The 21,522-nt window shown below is 42.7% G+C and overlaps 1 protein-coding gene across 1 annotated transcript in view; it reads right to left on the minus strand.

Annotated features, from left to right (window-relative positions):
- Positions 1-21,522, minus strand: part of LOC141112117 (PRKC apoptosis WT1 regulator protein-like) — a 100,321-nt gene that overhangs the window by 36,400 nt on the left and 42,399 nt on the right. The window contains exons 2-4 of the mRNA XM_073604584.1: positions 9,035-9,442; positions 5,656-5,727; positions 3,667-3,701 (exon numbers count right to left, since the gene is read on the minus strand). Coding sequence (XP_073460685.1) covers positions 3,667-3,701; positions 5,656-5,727; positions 9,035-9,433 — 506 coding nt within the window. The 5' untranslated portion in view covers positions 9,434-9,442. The remainder of the gene's footprint in view (positions 1-3,666; positions 3,702-5,655; positions 5,728-9,034; positions 9,443-21,522) is intronic.

Consider the following 21,522-nt stretch of genomic DNA (forward strand, 5'->3'; position numbering starts at 1 on the left):
CAAAAATCACTTGTGAGAGGGCTACGCCCAAAAAGCTTTAGTAAGAGTTTTAACCAAAACCGTGAAATACAAACTATGAGCAGACATATTAGAAGCCATGTAAGACAAGTACAGAAAGAGACAATCCGCATGGAAAATTGTGAGGTGACATCGGTACATTCTCACAGCTGCGGAAAGGTAGAGCGGTAGAAGGGGGGAAAGGGAATAGGGGATGGAGGAAAAAAAAAAAGCAGAGGGAAGGAGAGGCGCAATGAGGAGAAAAGATGAGAGAGGTAACACAGAAAAGGAATGTCGCGATATCCACTAGTTAAACAGCCTATAGGCAGTATAATTCCACAGCCCTGGATAAATTAGGTAACCAGAAGCCCAGGAGTCTATCTATAGTTGACCATATCTGATCAGACTTTTTAGGGCAGTTCCTGCTTGCGTAGGTTAATTTATACGTCGCTAAAGCGTTATCAATCGCGTCACACTATGAAGTCAGAGTAGGAGGGTGAGGTGGCTTTAAAATAATCTTTCTGTGGGCATAGAAAGCAGCAAAGAAAATAAACAACTTAAAGTGGTTGTAAACCCTCACATATACTCAGTGAAGTGAACAGCCTCAGATGATATACAGAAATTAAACAAATCCTCCTACATAGATTTTACTTGTTTATCTGCAGTCTTCTCTTCCCTACACCTCTTCAAAAGGGCAGAAAAGTGTTAAAATCTTTCTTCATCTGTCAGGAGTACAGAGGAGGGGGCAGAAGGGCTGCAGTAACAGTGTGTGAGAGGTGATTGGAGGAAAGGCACACAACCCCCTCCACACAGCAGAAGAACTGTGTTCTAAATAGACACGCTGTCTGCTGAGCTCTCCCCCTCCCCTCCCGACACAAATGTATCTCATTTGTCCGGATAACTTTTTAGAAGTGACTCATGCTGAAAACAGAAGAACGAAGCACCAGAGAGAAATGACACTTTGCAGAGAGATAAGTAAACACTACAGATATATGTGCTTTGCTCAGATTCAATGACTGAGTTTTACAACCACTTTAACATGATGACCTAAATCCAATCTCTCTAAGATGCCCAACAGGAGTATTTTGTGGTCCAAACCGATGGTTGAGTCACACAGCCTATTAAGTTCAGCCACTACTGCTGACTAAAAAGATCTGATGGAGGGGCATGTCCATACCATGTGTAGGAAGGGGCCTACAGAGGAGTGGCAACTTGTACAAGAAGGATTAGTCCAATGGGAAATAGCAGCCAGCCATTGAGGGGTAAAATAAGTTCTATGGAGAAACTTCAGTTGTATAAACTGGTCTCTAGCGGAGATCATAATAGCTGGTGCAGATCTTATATTCTTCCACACCCAGATCTGGCAAGTCAGTGTTCCAATTCTGATAGGTATGAGCTGAGTTAGTGGCATAGGCCAGGGAGAGTCTAAGGCACAAAGAGGAAAACTGTTTCCCCATCATGCACAAGATGAGCATCAATGTGTTTAGACTTCGAAGTAAGAGGGGAGGGAAATTGCACCTGAACCGCATGTCTGTAAATATCTGCAACTGCAAATACCTGAAGAACATACTATTAGGAAGATTATATTTGGTCCTGAGATCAGAGAATCCCATCAGTCTCCTGTATGACATACAGTAATGTTCTTCAGGCCAATCACTCCACAACCACAGACCTTAGATACTGTGCAGGTGAGAGAGGGTGGGATTACCCTTTAGGGGTATATGTGGCAAAAAGGTGGATCATACCTGTAGCCCTTGAAAACTAAATTACTTAAAGTACCATACAACCCTAAGAGGACTGCCTCTAGGGTAACTGCAGGGCTGTTGCTAGGTCACTGAAAACCAGGGACCGTAACTAGCGCCGCCTCCCAAAAGTACAGCTGAAAATTTGGAAGGGCAGTCCCCCTTGTGATAAAAAGGAGTTGAAATGTCTACTTAGCAAGACAAGGAACTTACTCAGCTCCCACAAAATACAAGGTGATACTGGCCAATTTATTGAAAAATGTGTTTGGTATGGATAATGGGATATTTCTGCAATAATAAGGATATTTTGGTAAGTAAACCATCCTGATAAGATTAACTCTGCCTCTTGGAGTAAGTGTGAGTAATTTCCAAGATGCACATCTCTGGGAAAACAGCCTAAGTAAAGGATATAGGTTAAGATCCATATAAGTAGCCAGGAAGCTCCCAACCTGTATCCCAAGGTATCTTAACCCATCCACCCAGCAAAGCACAGTGTTCATAGCCGGTTTGGGATGAGAAGGGCTAAGGGAAGTTTAGAGATGTCTCCCATTTAACTCTAATTCCAGAAAAGGTGATAAACTTGTCACTTATCTGCAAGGTGGCCTGAAGTGGCCTAAAGTGAGGAGAATGTGTTGCTAGTATATAGTAGATTATCGTCAGCATACAGGGATAATTTGTCTTAAGTCCCACCCACTTAAATTCCTTTCACCAAGCCTGCAGCTTGGTGAAAGGCTCCAAGTAAGAGCAAATAGGTCGGGGGAAATGGGACAGCCCTGCTTCATCCCCCTAGAAAGAGGAAAGGGAGCGGACAAAGAATTGTTAGTACACACCTTGGCCACACGGGCCAAGGAGAGCATATGTAGTTAGGCAATGAAACCAAATTAGGGACCAGTTAGTTAGCGATTAGTTAGGGACCAAACCCAAATTTACGAAGGACAGCCCAGAGGTAGATCCAGTAAATAGAATCAAAAGCTTTCTAAGCATCTAAGGAGACCACTACCCCTGGGCTGTCCACAGCCCCATCCCTTTTTATTATAATTTTTTTCACTCCATTTTGCTATTCTTTTCAGGTTCTCTGTAGCACCTATACACATCATTTCTTTCACATCCCCCTCTACTTCTTTCCACCTTGTCCTACAACTGCTCCCCTTCCAACCCAATCCCCCCCAGACTAGGAAGAAGAAATCAATTCCAAATAGGTCCTGTAAGCATCTGTATGGGACAAGCCCACCACAACCCACTGGACTCTCATTCCATGGAACTGACTCACAGGCACCTAAAACCTTAGCCAGACTCACCTTTCCCAGCCACAACTGGCAGGCTCCTTTAACAAAAGTAATTTGAGCAAGCAGGGGCAGGTAGGGCCACCCACTGAGGGAATTTCAACTTGTTCAAAATTTACTCAGTGTATTACCAGCTTCACTTTCCCTCTACTGAAATCGAAAGCTGCTCAGAGATATAGAGCCCTCAGCTCTTTAACTTCAAAGTATGGTCTGAGAACAATGGAAAGAATTACCTTTAAGCTGGCCACATACGAAGCAAATCAGGATGAAGCAGATGAAATTTAAACCATGGGTGGCCCTTTCAGCACCCGCACACCCGACATCCTTGGAAATTAAAATCGAAAGAGCTGGGTGCAAAATTCTTGGCTGAACAGCTACTGTTTGGGTATTCTGACAGCCACTGGTGTAGGCTTTTAAAATACAAAAGCAGGTAGGGCAGATTTCCCCATTCATGCTGTTTAAGTCAATAGATTTCCTTCCTTCAGCATGAGAGGCTGAATGAGAGAAATCTTATAGAGTACAAGAGATCCTTAGCCTAAAATCTAAGAATCAGTCCAACTTAAAACAGCTGAAATCATACAAACATTGTATTCTATGAGTATGTACATTTTTTATATCACAACACCGGACTGACCAGAACATACCTTTCTGCGCAAGTTCCTTCAGATATTCTCAAATCCTGGAAAATATGACAATGAAATTCAGTGGAGCGCAATGCAACGTAAAATATTATCTATATTGTTAAGCTGTAAAAATGTCAAACTGGTGATTACCTAAGTATAAAGGCATTTGATTTTACCAGCTTTACTGAGCATCAAAGATTATATGGGTTTAACAACCATATCATGCTCAGATCTGTGATTTGTTTGCTTTTTAAGAACCAGATTGTCTCCAAAGCTCAGTGAAGCTGGCTGTCTTGTGCAGGACCCTAAAACTAGGTAAGAAATTGCTGATCCGGACTCATTTTGGTACGTGTGTACCCCTGTCTGTTGAACAGAAGTTGGTCAACAAACCAGCATTCGATCAGCACATGCAGCCAAGGGCTGCAGCACTGATCAGTGTATTCTGACAGGGAAGGAGTTCCCATTGTTAGAATACAATAGTGCAGTGGGGAAGATCCCTGCATCCACATCGTTTGTGGGGATGGGGGGGATCTGTAGGTTTTTTGTTCAACCCACTATGCATATACACCCTGCTTTAGTTCTTGCTTTGTAAAGGTGAGTTTGTGTGGGCTTTCCAGTGATGTGAAGTGATGGATCCTTAAACAATGAGTGAAAATGGATGCTGTGTGTCACCCCATGCTATCTGAAATGCAAAATGAATTAACTCTAGCTTGCGATGTACAAACATAGGGGGAGATTAACTAAAACAGGTGCACACAAAATCTGGTGCAGCTGTGCATGGTAACTTATCAGCTTCTAGGTTTTATTGTCAAAGCTTAATTGAACAAGTTAGAAGCTGTATAAGAGGAAAAGATTCTTGTAGCAATGGCTTTTTTTTCTGGGCATATAGGAAATGGTACCACAAACTAAATTCATAAAGTTTCTTGTACAAATATTAAAATTGTATATAGCACCGTAATCAGTATTTGAAAGGCAAGTTTACAGATCGTATTTCAATTCAACACCCATATGTTAGCTCAATGCGTTTTGAATGCTTCAAACGTCTTCATTGGGAGCACATGTGAACATTATCTGCACAAGGAAACCCAGTAGTATAAAATTAAACATTTCTATACAGTTTGTTGAAGTGGAAATTCTCAATTCCAAAAGGGCACCTCCAAGGGAGATAAAGATAATGGACAAAAAAAATGTATTGATTCTTCAAGATAATCCTCTAATTTTTACACCAAAATAGCTTCAGAGGCAAGGAACAATATATTCATAAAAAATCAAAGCTATTCTGGTCTAGAGTTGAATCCCACCATCCATAGAAGGGGTGCACCAACACACCCATTTCTTTAACCACAACAGCAATATATTAAATCCAAGTGGTTTGATAATCAAAAGATCAAAATGCTCCAAACCTCCTCCCCTAAGCAGGTCCTATCAAACTTAGTTAGAAGCCGACTGGTTACTATGTACATTTATACCTGATTCTGTGTGCACCAGTTTTAGTAAATCTTCCCCACCTTTGGCACCTTTTGGGGGGAACAGGTACCTGTTTTTGACAGGTAACCTTCCCCACTTCCGGGAGACTGCCCCGCGGCTCCATCCCTCAGAAGTTCAGCCCCCTCCTCGTTCCTCCGCTGCCAAGCCAGTTAGAAAGCGCAGTGTCTTTGTGCATGTGCAGTAGGGAACCAGCTGTAAAGCCGAAAGGCTTCACTGCCAGTTTCCCTTTCTATGAATGGCGGAGGAAGCACCCAAGAGCCGATACGAAAATCAGCTTGGGGGGCCGACATCTGGGGCTCCCTGGACAGGTAAATGTCCATATATTAAAAGTCTTTTAATTTTTTTTCCCCAGGCGGAACACGGCTTTAATTAAATTATGTGAATTGCATAAATTACATAAATTCTGAGATTTATAATGTAACAGGTGCTCAAATCCAAGCACCAGTTAAAAGGCTGCCATGAAAGCTACACATAAGGCCCAAAAGCTACTAGCTGGTATCCACTGGATAGTTAGTTTCTCACCTGACTCTGGATGACCACTTCTTGCTCCTTATGTTCCTCATTCTCTTTAACGTCTTCATTCTCATCAGGATCCTAAAATTTAATGATATTTGTATAGCAGTGGAAGAACTGATACACCACACATTGTATTTATAACTGTATTCTGTGATTACATACGGCCATTCACTTAATGCTGTTGAGGGGTAAAGAATGTAGTTCCTGCCTAAATCCCCACTTTCTGGGCTGAATGAGGACCCTCCAGACTACTATAGGAGAGGCATCAATTCAATGAATTACTTTGGGACAACATGTTTTTGAACAAGAACCAAACATTCATGGTCTCCTGATTCTTTTATTGGAAATTTCCTGATTCATAAAAATCGGAAATAACATGTATAGCTGTTATGCAAAAGATTTCTATGCTGTTGTTTTAAAATAATTATCACACTTCAGTTTTCACCCAGCCATTAGGCCACATAACTGCCAAATATTCAATGTTCACTTTTTTGCATCTATGGTTATAGTACTCTTTGTGGATGGGATGTTCCCAGAATCCATATCTCCATGCTTCTTTAATAAATGACTCTCTCTCTCTCAGACGTCTGCACAAAGCTTAGCTTGGAGGTTCCTGTGTCTACACTCCCTAAACAATATGCTTCTTGACATAAACCCAAAGGCCTGGGCTTAGAAGTTTGTTCAGTTAGTGGCTGACACAGCTTGAACTACAGAATTTCCTCTCAGATCTCTCAGATCCACTCAAGCCACTTATATTTTTTCTTTGTTGTCCTGTGTGGGCCTTCATGCTATTTTTTTCCTTTCATAAGACTGCTTATGATCAGCCAGCTTCACTACAGAGAGATAAAGGACCACAGTCTCTGTCAAGATATACAGTATATTACCATAACATAAATAAAATAAAGGTGAGTAATGAATGTCCGCTTCCACTGGTATAACAGATATTTAATCATTTTTAGCATCTGCTATTTTTACTAAACTAAACTTATGGCCAGCCTACAATTCGATTTGTATTACAGTGAATAGCAAATGGAAGATGCTATGCAATAGCCTTTTTAATGGCTTCTGCATGCTTCTTGTCTTATGCACTGCTTCAGACAAACTGTAATGCTTCTATGAATTAGGTGGGCACATTTATCTTGCAGTTTGGTACATTTTGTTCTTTCAACTCCTACTTCAGAAAATGTCCTACTGCAGAAAAAAATTTAGTTCATCAGGCATTTAGAGTTATTATTTTCAGTCACAATGGCTGAAAAGACCTCAAAAGCCTCTAGTATCTTCAGACAACTCAAAGAGTGAATCCCCACCAAGCTTGCTGGGCTTTGTTATTCTATTGATCCTTGCTTACACTTTCACCCACCAAGTAAAACACGAAAACAGATGGACTTTCTTGATTCTTTGATCCGGAACACTCTGGGGACAAGCATGCTTATAAAAAATATGAGCAAAACACTTTGGTATGCAAGGTATGGCTTGAAATTTTAACTGAACCTTTCTTTGTTTGATAACGTGACACAATTGTTATTAGGGAACTACAAAATAGATTCACAACTGCTACAATGGATTACTCTTGTATAACCTAAACAATCTTATGTGAGGGACACACACAAAAATCTTATTAGACAATAAAAAGTCTAACATTCTGTTTTGATTTTTTTTTTTTTTTTTTTTTTTTTTTTTTACAGCGACCAAGCTAAATTTAAGCTGAAATAAAGTCGGCAAGACAAAACTTTGTTGGACTACAGGTCCTTCATTGTCTTATTTTGGAGTTAAACTATTTATTGTCTCATCCTAAAAACAAATGTTTCGGAAATCAATACAAACTTGCAATTCTAATGCCTCGTACACACGACAGGACTTTCCGGCAGACTAGGTCCGACCGGATTCGTCCGTCGGACAATCCGATCGTATGTGGGTTAATCCGTTCATTTTTCGTGGGAAAAATCCGATGGACCTAGAAATAGAACATGTTTCAAATTTATCCGATGGACTCAATTCCGACGGACTTAAATCTGAAAATACAGTCATCTGTGTGCTGGTCCAACGGACCAAATATGACACAAGGGAAGCTATTGGCTACTGGCTATTGAACTTCCTTGTTTAGTCCTGTTTACATCATCACGTTCAAAACGAACGGACTTAGTCTGTTCATTTGTGGGCAAGTCCGTTAGTTTTGAAAGTCCGTCAGAATTCCGCCGAAAGTCCGTCAGGAAGACCAGAGGCGGCTCTAGGCTTTGTGAGGCCTTAGGCAAAACTTACACATGAGGCCCCACGGACTGGGACGCTCCGTGATAAGGCCGCTATTCCTCAGGCTGCGGGCAGTATCTGATTTGTCCGTCAGCTCCTAAGCCACAGAGTCCCAGTGGGGGTAGGCGGAGCCGCCGGCGTCAACTTCAGTGATTGAGAACAGGCAAATTAGGCGGCCGCGAGGCCCCTGTGAGTGCGAGGCCTTAGGCGACCGCCTAATTTGCCTAATTAGAGAGCCGCCTCTAAGGAAGACCGTCGGACCTAGTTTGCCGGAAAGTCCGGTCGTGTGTACACGGCATTAGACGCAGTTTGTTGTTTTGAAAATTTTGCAGATATATGTATAACTTCCTAACTAATCAAGAGTGAAACTTGAAACACCCACCTTAAATACACCAGATCTAGGTTAGGACATTTGTTAAATGCAAACATAGTGGAAAAGTCACATAAAAAATATTGTGCATTTCTCTAACGTGTATCACAGTTTGCTATTTACAGTAAGGTACAAATGACCAAAATACACATCATGTTCTAATTTACCAAAGGATTAGCTACAACTTAAAGCCCAACTCTAGTAAAAACTTTTTACATTTTGAACAGAGTGGAAAAGGTTTGGAATACATGTCACATTTTTTGTGTGCTATTTTTGACTCCATTAGAAAGGTTTTCCTTCACACTTTGTTCCTATAACAGCAAAACATCAAATGACTGGAATGAGTGTCACTGGGACTAGATGGCACAGACAGCAATAAATCTTAAAAGAAGTTCTTACTCTTTCCCGCTCTGTCCAAAAAAGTCTTTCTTGCTATCTCTATCCCCACTGAAAAGTTTTCTCATCACTTCCTTTCACTTTGACTAGCTTTCGCCAGGACAGGTAGTGGGAAAAAAATCCACTGGGGAACAGAAACTACAATGAATAGTTGAGATAGGTCTTAACTTGTGTTGTGTCCTGGAGATGGACTTCAAGACTCTATTAACACCTTACCATTTTTATTGAATTTAAGAACTAGTTTTAAAAAAAGCTGCTTGATTAGAACAGCTCTAATAGAAGGATACAATTCTGTGTAGTTATCTACATTGAGGACATATTTAGAAACAAGACATAGGGTTGACTGTGCTGTAAGCACAGGTTTTCACTTGCCTCAGATGGAAACATATTTACTACTCCAGTAGGTCTCCTCTTCTCCCGTAGCTTCCTTTTCTCTATCTGAGTCCGATGTTTCTTCTGAGGGCTCCCTGTCTTCTCCTTGGTTTTTGAAGTGACTGGCTCATGAGATTCAACTTCTGCGGTCACTAGAGACTGGATTTTGAAAGACGATGTAGTTGCTTTTATTCCTCCCATATCTTTCTCATGATCTTGAGCAGAGTGTAAAGACCAGGACTTGGATTGCAGATCGCCTTCTTGCTGGATCTGGATGTCTATGGACTTACTCCCAAAACTGGAGGATGAGGAGCGTAACCTTATTCTCTCTCTTCGTGCCTTCCATTCTTCCATAAATGGAACTTGCTCTGAACTGTTACATCTAGCATCTCTTGACATCTTTGAATTCTGCAACAGAACCATGAATGTCATAATTACATACGAAGGTCCATGGTGTACTTGATAACGTTTTGAAAGTTATGAGAGTACATCAACATTAAAGTGTATGTCCACTATCTTTGGAACTCCTATCATTATGTACTGATATCTGGGGATAGAGAGATCTCCCTTTAGTTAATGTCCCAGTGACATTGTTCATCAGATATGAAATGAGGGGGACTCAACAGCAAAACAGACAGAAATAACAATCCTTTTTTCTCGGTAGAGTAAAGGAAGGCTAGGAGCCATTGCAGTTTTTTTTGCTAGAAATAGGGAAATCTAGAAGATCAAAAAATGTTCAGATTGTAAAGTTTAAGAAATCTTTATTAAGGTACCAGGTTCTAACTCAACTAGGCATGGAGAGAAATATGAATGAGGTTACAGAAGAGTGAACCTAGAGTGATTAAAAATGTTTTGTTTATAAGGACCTTATGAAACAATATAAAGTCCAACTCCGGGAACCTGTGGGCTGCACCTGCACTACAAGGGTTATTTGCTTTTTTAGACCTAGGTGACATAAAAAAGGAGATCTACTTCTATCCAATCCTCTATGCTGCTAGAAGGGTCCCAAAAGAATCATCTCCCCCATGCTACAGCAGTCTAAGGTCCTGACTTCATCAAGACCAATGCAGGGTCTATAGCCTTATGCTGGACGTGATGATGCTGAGGGACAGTCCATAGCTGGAGCGTGAGGGAGCACCTGCTACTTACCTGCACCCAATAGAGGATTAGGTAAGTAAAAATGTCTTTACTCTCCCCCTAGTCTAACGAAGTCAAATATAAATATATATATTAGAAGGCCAGTATGGTGGCCTGAATTTATGTGAGGAGCCCGGTGGATATTTATGCTGGCTGTTCGCCCTTGCTCTCTGACGGTTCCAGTGCACGATACTACACGTCGCTGAGCCGACTCTTCCCAGTTCACCTTGTGCTCGTTCTATTACACATGTCTTGCAGCTTCCACGTACGTGCTCTTCATCGGCTTCATCTCGCTAGCTGTTGCAGGTTTCGTTTGTACCTTTTCGTTCATACGCAATGTTACAATTTGTTATGTTTCCTATTCTGCATCCCTTTCGTTCTTAGCTGCCTCGGAGTTGTTGTCGGTCGTGTCCTGGCATCATTCAGTACAGGTGTAGTAGATTTGTATGTCCCCTCAGCCTTGCTTGTCATCCCATGCCACAAACGATATATCCCCCCGATGATGACACGTGATCCCTGTGTCGAAGACGTGTAGGGGAGGGGCCAGGACGGAGAGACTGACACGGACTTTACACCAGCGCTGTCCCAGCACAGCATACCACACCAAACATCCAGTGATTTTGCATAGAAAGCCGTTATAGTATGGTGCACTGACGCACCAGTGCCATGTGAGTACCCCGGTGTGGGGAGCATTTTCTTTTAATAAAAGTATTTTGACTATATTACACTATATAGTTTCCTTTTCATTTATATGTATGGAGCCACATTGTTTCCAGCTGGAGGAGTGCAGCAGACACTGAGACTGAGCCCAGGGGTGGCTTCAAAGCGTATTTGGACTCAGGGTAGAAGCTGAGTCACACGCTCTGAGGTGAGCACATTAGCTTAAGGGGGTCACGAAGGAGCACAGGAGCATGTTTTGCAGCACTCAGGATATCTTCGGCATGATGTTGGATTGTTGTCACAGCTGAACACCACCTGCACACATTGTTTTATTATCACTGTTGAACATTATTTGCACGCACTATTTAGAGTGCCAAAGAGAACTTTTTTTCATTATTTATTATTTATTAATTTTTTCATTTAAAATAGCAGGAAACTTTATATTGAGCACCAAGCACTTTTTATGTTGATTAAGACACCATGTATGGTGTAACAAGCACTATTAAGCACTAATTTATGGTGTAACAAGCACTTGTTTTTTCACACCTTGTTTATTTATTCAACATTCATATTATTTGTATTTAATATTATCGCACTAGTAAGCATAGAGTTGGTTATTATTAATTTTGTTTTTGGGGTCACCCAAGCGCAGCGCATAACTTGTAAATTTATCCTATGCACGTTATATGAAGCGTGATTAGCGCATGCAGCTGGAGGTAGCACAAGTAAGGCATAAGATCATTGTGGCTCACAGAATTTTTCCAATTTCGTTATTCATATCATTGCTCTGACTGATTTGAATTGTGTCAGCAGCTTCGTGCATCACACTCCAAACCGAACCTAGTCGCACCGGCGGCACAACGGTTCGCATCACTCCCATCACATGCACTGATTCGTAGCGGTTCGTACCATACCCTATAATTTGTTATGCATATCATTGCTCTGACCGATTCGGATTGCTTCAGCAACTATGTTTATTACACTCCGATCCGAACCTAGGTGCAACAGCGGCACTACGGTTCGCATTGGATACATCTCGCACAAAGTCATACCGCTCACCCTCATACCCTACAAACGATTCGTTGTTATGTCATCTATCACGTTCGTGCCACACGCATCACTCAGATTCGAGCCTAGTTGCCTTGGCGGCACAACACTGCGCATCAGTCGCATCCCACACACCAATTTGTAGCGGTTGATACCATACCCTATGGTTCATTATTCATATCATTTTCCAACCAATTCGGATCACGTCAGCAGCTACATGCATCACATTCCAAACCGAACCTAGTCGCATCGGCGGCACAGCAGTTCGCATCACTCGCATTCTTACCCACGGATTCGTAGCGGTTTGTACCATATCCTATGAATCGTTATTTATATAATTGTTCTGACTGATTTGGATCGTGTCAGCAGCTACATGCATCACACTCCTAACTGAACCTAGTCGCACCAGCAGTACAACAAATCGCATCACTCGCATCCCACGCACCGATTCGTAGTATTCGTACCATACCCTACGATTCGTTATTCATATCATTGTTCTGACCGATTCGGATCATGTCAGCGGCAACATGCATCACACACCATACCATACCCTACGATTCGTTATTCATATCATTGTTCTGACCGATTCGGATCGTGTCAGCGGAAACATGCATCACACACCGAACCTAGTCGCATCGGTGACCAAAAGCCACACCTCAGGTCTATTTATGATGTAAGTCTTGTCGCGTGTTTATGTGATCAACATCTGTCTCAGTCTTAGGGACATGACCATAAATATATGGTCAAAAATGTGAGGGGTGTACTCACTTTTGTTAGCTACTGTTCATATATATATATATATATATATATATATGAACAGTAGCTAACAAAAGTGAGTACACCCCTCACATTTTTGTAAATATTTTATTATATCTTTTCATGTGACAACACTGAAGAAATGACACTTTGCTACAATGTAAAGTAGTGAGTGTACAGCTTGTATTGTATAACAGTGTAAATTTGCTCTCCCCTCAAAATAGGATTTTTATAACAGCTTACCTGTAAAATCTTTTTCTTTTGAAGTACATCACGGGACACAGAGTCATAGTAATTACTATGTGGGTTGTAGCCCACCTTCAGGTGCTGAACACTGGCACACCCTATACAGGAAGTTGCCTCCCTATATAACCCCTCCCATAACTGGAGTATCTCAGTTTTGTAGCAAAGCAATACACGTGTATACTAGAAAGAGGGGAGGGACCTCTGTGTCCCGTGATGTACTTCAAAAGTAAAGGGATTTTACAGGTAAGTTGTTATAAAAATCCTATATTCTTTAATCGTACATCACTGGGCAACAGAGCCATAGTAATTACTATGTGGGATGTCCCAGAGCAATGCCAACTGAGGGGAGGGAGACACAAAAGTAGGGCACCATGAGATCAGAGGACTTATACTGCTGCCTGCAGCACACTGCACCCAAAGGCGACATCCTCATGTCTTTTTACATCTACCTGATAGAATTTGGTAAATGTATGGATTAACCACTTCAGATCCGGGCCATTGCCAAATGACGGCAACAGCACGGATCTAAATTACCGGGACGACGTCTATTCCTCGTTCCCAGCATGCTCTCATGAGCGCGCCTTGGGGAAAATCTGTGTTGGCCATGTCCCTTGGACACAGCCAATCACAGATCGCTGTAAACGGCCAATCACAGCGGCCGTTTACAGCGCGATCACCACCTCCAATGAGAGATGATCTGAAATGTAAACAATTGAGATCATCTCTCATTCCTGGCTCTCTCTCCTCACACAGAGACAGCGTGTGAGGAGAGAGAGCTTCTGTGAGTAAATTTGTGACAGTATTAAAGTGAAGTGTGCCCAAAAAGTGCCCAACAGTGCCCACAGTGACATCTATCTAGTGCCATCTGTGCCCACCTGTGCGCATCAGTGCCCACTTGTGCCATCAGTGCATCATCTGCGCCATCAGTGCCCGTCTGTGCCCATCAGTGCCTGTCTGTGCCCGTCTGTGCCCATCAGTGCCCATCTGCAATCAGTGCGCATCTGGGCAATCAGTGCGCATCTGTGCCAACTCATCAGTGCCCATCTGTGCCACCTCATCAGTGCCCATCTGTGCCATCTCATCAGTGCCCATCTGTACCAATCAGTGCCCATCTGCGCCGCCTCAGTGCACATCTGTGCAATCAGTGCACATCTGTGCCGCCTCATCAGTGCCCATCTGTGCCGCCTTATCAGTGCCCATCTGTACTGCCTTATCAGTGCCCATCTGTGCCGCCTCATCAGTGCCACCTCACCAGTGCCACATCAGTGTATATCTGTGCCCACCTGTGCCGCCTCATTAGTGTAAATCTGTGCAATCAATCAGTGCACATCTGTGCTGCTTCCTCAGTGCCCATCTGTGCTGCCTCAGTGCCCATCTGTGCTGCCTCATCAGTGCCCATTTGTGTAGCCTCATCAGTGCCCATCTGTGCGATCAGTGCCCATCTGTGCCGCCTCATCAGTGCACATCTGTGCCATCAATCAGTGCCACCTCATCAGTGCAGGCTTAGCACACACCTGTGCAAGCTCATAACCACCAGCAGTCATGTCCAAAAAAAGCTTTTCCGCTGAAGAGGCATACCAAATTCTTTCCACGGCCGACGAGAGCAACGGGGAGCTCTTTTTCGGATTCCCTTTCCAATTCGGATTCTGACGTAAATTACGAGCCAGTCCTCAGCAGTGGAACACTAACAGACTCAGAGGAGGAAGAAACTCTGCCCGCCAAACGAAGGTGTTCTGGTGAGGAGGCAGTGGCATCCACCAGCACTGCAGTGGCATCCACTAGCACCACAGTGGCATCCACCAGCACCGCAGTGTCATCCACCAGCACTGCAGCACCTCGGCAAGAAAGGCCAAGTACCAGTGGGGTGTCACCTCAGCCCCAAAGGGTTAGGTCCCATGCCAGCCTTCCCTATGCCCTCCAGAACCCCTTGTGGCTTCCTCCTAATTCAGAAGCTAGTGTTCACCCTTTCACTGCCCAGCCAGGAATCCAGGTGGATACAGAGAACTTTACCCCAATTAATTTTTTTAATTTAATTTTTACGGAGGACATGTTGGCATCAATTGTTACCCAGTGCAACCTGTATGCACAGCAATTTATTTTGCAAAATCCCACATCATATTATGCCCGTCCCTATGAGTGGAGAGACCTGACAGTGGAGAAGTTCAAGTTTTTTTTGGGCCTCGCATTTAATATGGGGCTCACCAGAAAAAAGAATTCCGTTCCTATTGGTCAACCCACCCCCTCCACCACATGCCGCTCTTCTCCGCGGTAATGCCCAGAACCAGGTATCTGATGATAATGAGGTTCCTACATTTCAGCGACAATACCCAGTGCCCTCCCCGAAATGATCCAAATTATGACAGGCTTTACAAAATTCGGCCAATATTAAATTATTTTTCTGAAGTATTCCCCCAGCTGTTCACTCCGGACCAATACATATGTGTGGATGAGTCCCTTGTTAAATTTAGCGGCAGGCTTAAAATTAAGCAATTTATCCCCAGCAAAAGGGCCCGCTATGGGGTGAAGGTGTACAAACTATGTGACCGAGCCACAGGGTACACATATTCCTTCATAGTGTACGAAGGGAAGGACACCCAGCTGCAGGCCCCTAATTGCCCGGACTACTTGGGATCCAGCGGGAAAGTTATTTGGGACCTCATATACCCCCTACTCAACAAAGTATACCACCTGTATGTAGACAACTTCTACACTTCTCTGCCCCTGTTCCACAACCTTCATCGGAAGAAGACACCAGCATGTGGCACCGTAAAAAAGAATCGGAAGGGCTTTCCTCAAAGTCTTGTTAATAAGAAGTTGAGAAAAGGAGCAAGTCTGCGTAACAAAGAGATTCTGGCAGTGAAGTGGAGGGACAGAAGGGATGTGTACATGTTGTCTTCCATCCACAATAACACCTATCCAGAAACCCACATGCATCCATGAATACAATTCGTTTATGGGGGGAGTCGACTTCAGCGATCAAATGTTGGAACCATACCTTGCCACAAGACGGACACACCATTGGTACAAAAAAGTAGCAATTTATTTTTTTCAATTGGCCATTCCTATATCATTTACCGCAACTCCACCCAAAACCCCCAACCCTTCCTTGGCTACTAGGAGGAAATTTACACTGCCCTTATATTCCCCGTGGGCCACCAGAAAACATCCGATCAGATTTTGTTAGTCGACTCTCCAAACGCCACTTTCCAGATAAACTCCCTCCCAAACCAACAGGCCAAAGACGTCAAAAAAGATGTAAGGTGTGTACCAGAGCAGGAGTCAGAAGAGACACATCTTATTATTGTGCACAATGTCCTTCCCAACCAGGCCTCTGCATAGGTGAATGTTTCCACCGTTACCATACTTCACTAAATTATTAGTGAAGTATGGTAAACGTAATCCTCAGTTCCTGCCTTCACACCCCTTATGCCACTGCCTGCTCTGTAACTGACCCTGGCTTGTTATTCGACCACGCTTCTGCCTGCTGATTTTGTACATACCGCTGCCTGATCTGGAACTGTCCCTGGACTGTTATTCGACCATACTTCTGCCTAACGATTCTGTACATACCTCTGCCTGATATGGAACTGACCCTGGACTGTTATTCGACCATGCTTCTGCCTAACGAATCTGTACATACCTCTGCCTGATCTGGAACTGACTTTGGACTGTTTGACCATGCCTCTTGCCTGCCTCTTGGACTGATCTTGTACCCTGCAACTGGACTAGTGGGATTCAACACAGGGGTCTCACACATGTGAGGGGCTCCAGAATAGTTTTTCTGGATGAAGAAAACAATTTTCTTTGTTTTCTCATTCCTAGATTAGGGTCTGGAGACTCGGAGGCTTCAAAGAGATTTGGGTGGGAGAAGCCTCTACCCCGTCCCCATTCTGTCCTGAACGAGGCCCTACTTCTGCCTGCTGCCTGTAGGACTTACTGCGGTCATGCCTCTGTTTGTCGCACTGACCACAGCACATGGACCATGTTCCTGCCTACTACCAAGACCAATATTTTGGCACTGCTGACAATCTCTGCCTGCACTGAGCCTGCACTGCACTGACCTATGGACAGTATCCCTGCCTGCTGCCTGTACTGACTATGGACAGTATTTCTGCCTGCTGCCTGAAAAATTGTGTTCGCTGTTGTTGACCAAGTCCCTGCCTGCTGCCTGGACCAGTGCTATCCTCCTGTGGACAACTCTACTACTAAAGCCACAGGTAATCTTTTGTTTCTCTTTGCTCAGCATAATGTATTTTGGGGTGTAATTCTTGGTATGTGCATGCTATGTGTCCCTGGAACACCTGATGGTGTTCCTTGCATGTTGGATCTCTGTATGTGGTCAGGCTGTGTAAAAGTATCACACATGTGGTATCGTTTTAATCAGGAGGAGCAGCAGAATGTATTTCAGGGTGTTATTTTTGCTATGTAAATGCTATGTGTTGGAAATATCTTATAAACCGACAACTTTGTGTAAAAAAAAAAATGCATTTTCATTTTTTTCCACATTTTCCAAAAACTTCTGGAAAAAAATGAACCGTTCAAAAGACTCATTATGCCTCATAGATTATATGTTGGGGTGTTAGCTTTCCAAAATGGGGTCATTTTGTGGGCGTTTCCATTGTCCTGGTGCTCCAGGACCTTCAAAGGTGTAATAGGTGGGTGAGAAATGAGATGTGTAATTTATGCTCCTAGAACACCTGAAGGTGCTACTTCAGTGTTAGGCCTCTGTATGTGATCAAGCTGTGTAAAAGTCTCAGACATGTGGTATCATTTTACTCAGGAGGAGGAGTAGCAGAATGTATTTCGGGTGTTATTTTTGCTATGTAAATGCTATGTGTTGGAAATATCTTATAAACGGACAACTTTGTGTAAAAAAAAAAATGCGTTTTTATTTTTTTCCACATTTTCCAAAAACTTCTGGAAAAAAATGAACCGTTCAAAAGACTCATTATGCCTCATAGATTATACATTGGGGTGTTAGCTTTCCAAAATGGGGTCATTTTGTGGGCGTTTCCATTATCCTGGTGCTCTATGGCCTTCAAAAGTGTAATAGGTAGTCAACAAGTTAGATGGGTAATTTATGCTCCTTGAACACCTGATGATGCTCCCTGCATGTTGGGCCTCTGTATATGGCCAGTTAGTGAAAAACTCCCACACGTGTGGTATTGTAATACTCAGGAGGAGTAGCCGAATGTATTTTGGGGTGTCATTTGTGGTATGCACATTCCATGTGAGAGAAATAAGCTATTACAATGACAATTTTCTGAAAAAAATATAAAAAATAAAAAAAAACCTTAATTTGCAAAGAATTGTGGGAAAAAATGACAACTTCAAATAACTCACCATGCCTCTTACTAAATACCCTGGAATGTCTGCTTTCCAAAAAGGGGTAATTTGGGGGGCATTTGTACTTTCCTGGCTTGTTAGGGTCTCAAGAAATGAGATGGGCCTCAGTACATCAGATGTGATCATTTTTTTATGATTTGCACCATAGCTTGTAGACTCTATAAATTTCCCACAGACCACATAATATCCACTAATTTGGGTTATTTTTACCAAAGATATGTAGCAGTATAAATTGTGGCCAACATTTATGAAGAAAAATTGCTAATTTGCAAAATTTTATCACAGAAACGAAGAAAAAAGCATTTTTTTTCAAAATTTTCGGTCTTTTTTCATTTATAGCGCAAAAATTAAAAAACCCAGAGGTGATCAAATACCACCAAATGAAAGCTCTATTTGTATGAAAAAAAGGACAAAAAAATCATTTGGGTACAGTGTTGCATGACTGAGTAATTGTCATTCAAAGTGTGAGAGCACTGAAAGCTGAAAATTGGTCTGGGCAGGAGGGGGGTTTAAGTGCCCAGTAAGCAAGTGGTTAAAGACCAAGTTGCGGCCTTGCAGATTTGAGCCATGGAGGCTTGGCGATGCACTGTGCATGAAGCACTAACAGCCCTAGAGGAGTGCGCTTTGATTTGAGAGGGTAGAAACTACCTCTTTAAACCATAAGCTTGAACAAATACTTGTCGAATCCATTTAGAAATAGTAGATTTAGATGCTGCCTGTCCTCTTTTAGGACCTTCAGGCAACACGAGCAAAACATTCGTTTTCCGAATCTGAGCAGTCGCCTTTAACTAGACTTTGACTACTCTCACCACATCAAGAGAATGTAGTGATTTTTCTTCCATAGAACAGGGTTCTGGAAAAAAATGAAGGTAGAACAATATCTTGGTTTAGATAAAAACCTGATACTACCTTCGGTAAAAAGTTAGGATGAGGACGCCATACTACCTTATCCTTGTGAACAATAATAATAAGGATCTTTACAAGAAAGAGCAGCCAATTCTGATACCCTTCTTGCAGCAGATATGGTTACCAGAAAAAATAGCTTCCTTGTCAAAAAGGACCAAGGGAATATGTTGTATCGGCCCCAAAAAAAAGGCTGTTTTGTAATGCTGACAAAACTAAATTCAAGTCCCAAGGGTTCAGGGGTGACCTAACCGGAGATTAAGCCATGTTGCCCCCTGAATAAAGTTACGAACCAAAGAATGCGAAGCAAGTGGTCGTTGAAATAATACCGATAAGGCCGAGACCTGTCCTTAGAAAGCACTCAAGGCCAGCTTTATTTCTCACCCCATCTGCAGAAAGTCAAGGATTCTACCTTTGACCTATTTCCTGGGGTGCAACCCCTGGTTTCACACCAGGAGACATACAGTCAGGTCCATAAATATTGGGACATCGACACAATTCTAATCTTTTTGGCTCTATACACCACCACAATGGATTTGAAATGAAACGAACAAGATGTGCTTTAACTGCAGACTTTCAGCTTTAATTTTGAGGGTATTTACATCCAAATCAGGTGAACGGTGTAGGAATTACAACAGTTTGTATATGTGCCTCCCACTTTTTAAGGGACCAAAAGTAATGAGACAATTGGCTTCTCAGCTATTCCATGGCCAGGTGTGTGTTATTCCCTCATTATCCCATTTACAAGGAGCAGATAAAAGGTCCAGAGTTAATTTCAAGTGTGCTATTTGCATTTGGAATCTGTTGCTGTCAACTCTCAATATGAGATCCAAAGAGCTGTCACTATCAGTAAAGCAAGATATCATTAGGCTGAAAAAACAAAACAAACCCACCAGAGAGATAGCAGAAACATTAGGTGTGGCCAAATCAACAGTTTGGAACATCCTTAAAAAGAAAGAACGCATCAGTGAGCTCAGCAACACAAAAAGACCCGGAAGACCACAGAAAACAACTGTGGTGGATGACCGAAGAATTCTTTCCCTGGTGAAGAAAACACCCTTCACAACAGTTGGCCAGATCAAGAACACTCTCCAGGAGGTAGGTGTATGTGTGTCAAAGTCAACAATCAAGAGAAGACAGAGGATTCACCACAAGATGTAAACCAATGGTGAGCCTCAAAAACAGGAAGGCCAGATTAGAGTTTGCCAAACAACATCTAAAAAAGCCTTCACAGTTCTGGAACAACATCCTATGGACAGATGAGACCAAGACTTGTACCAGAGTGATGGGAAGAGAAGAGTATGGAAAAGGAAAGGAACTGCTCATGATCCAAAGCATACCACCTCATCAGTGAAGCATGGTGATGGTAGTGTCATGGCGTGGGCATGTATGGCTGCCAATGGAACTGGTTCTCTTGTATTTATTGATGATGTGACTGCTGACAAAAGCAGCAGGATGAATTCTGAAGTGTTTCGGGCAATATTATCTGCTCATATTCAGCAAAATGCTTCAGAACTCATTGGACGGCGCTTCACTGTGCAGATGGACAATGACCTGAAGCATACTGCGAAAGCAACCAAAGAGTTTTTTAAGGGAAAGAAGTGGAATGTTATGCAATGGCCAAGTCAATCACCTGACCTGAATCCGATTGAGCATGCATTTCACTTGCTGATGACAAAACTGAAGGGAAAATGCCCCAAGAACAAGCAGGAACTGAAGACAGTTGCAGTAGAGGCCTGGCAGAGCATCACCAGGGATGAAACCCAGTGTCTGGTGATGTCTATGCGTTCCAGACTTCAGGCTGTAATTGACTGAAAAGGATTTGCAACCAAGTATTAAAAAGTGAAACTGTGATGAATGATTGTTAATCTGTCCCATTATTTTTGGTCCCTTAAAAAGTGGGAGGCACATATGCAAACTGTTGTAATCCCTACACCCTTCACCTGATTTGGATGTAAATAACCTCAAATTAAAGCTGAAAGTCTGCAGTTAAAGCACATCTTGTTTGTTTCATTTCAAATCCATTGTGGTGGTGTATAGAGCCAAAAAGATTAGAATTGTGTTGATGTCCCAATATTTATGGACCTGACTGTATGCTTCCCAGACTCCATAATATATCATTACGGAGGCCGGCTCCTTTGCATTAACCAAGGTAGACACCACTGAACCTGACAGCCCATGCTTCTTCAGAGTGTGGGTCTCAACAGCCAAACCGTTAAATTTTGCGTTTGTAAAGTAGGATGGAACACCGGACCTTGCAAAAGAAGGTCTGGCCGTGGCGGTAGGGTCCATGGGTCCCCTACTGCCATCTTTACGATTCCTGTATACCAAGATTTTCTGGGCCCTGCTGGGGGCCACAAGAATCACCAACTTCCCTACCTGCTTGATCCTGC

This window comes from Aquarana catesbeiana, linkage group LG11 (assembly GCF_042186555.1).
Source record: "Aquarana catesbeiana isolate 2022-GZ linkage group LG11, ASM4218655v1, whole genome shotgun sequence".
In the NCBI taxonomy this organism is placed as follows: domain Eukaryota; kingdom Metazoa; phylum Chordata; class Amphibia; order Anura; family Ranidae; genus Aquarana; species Aquarana catesbeiana.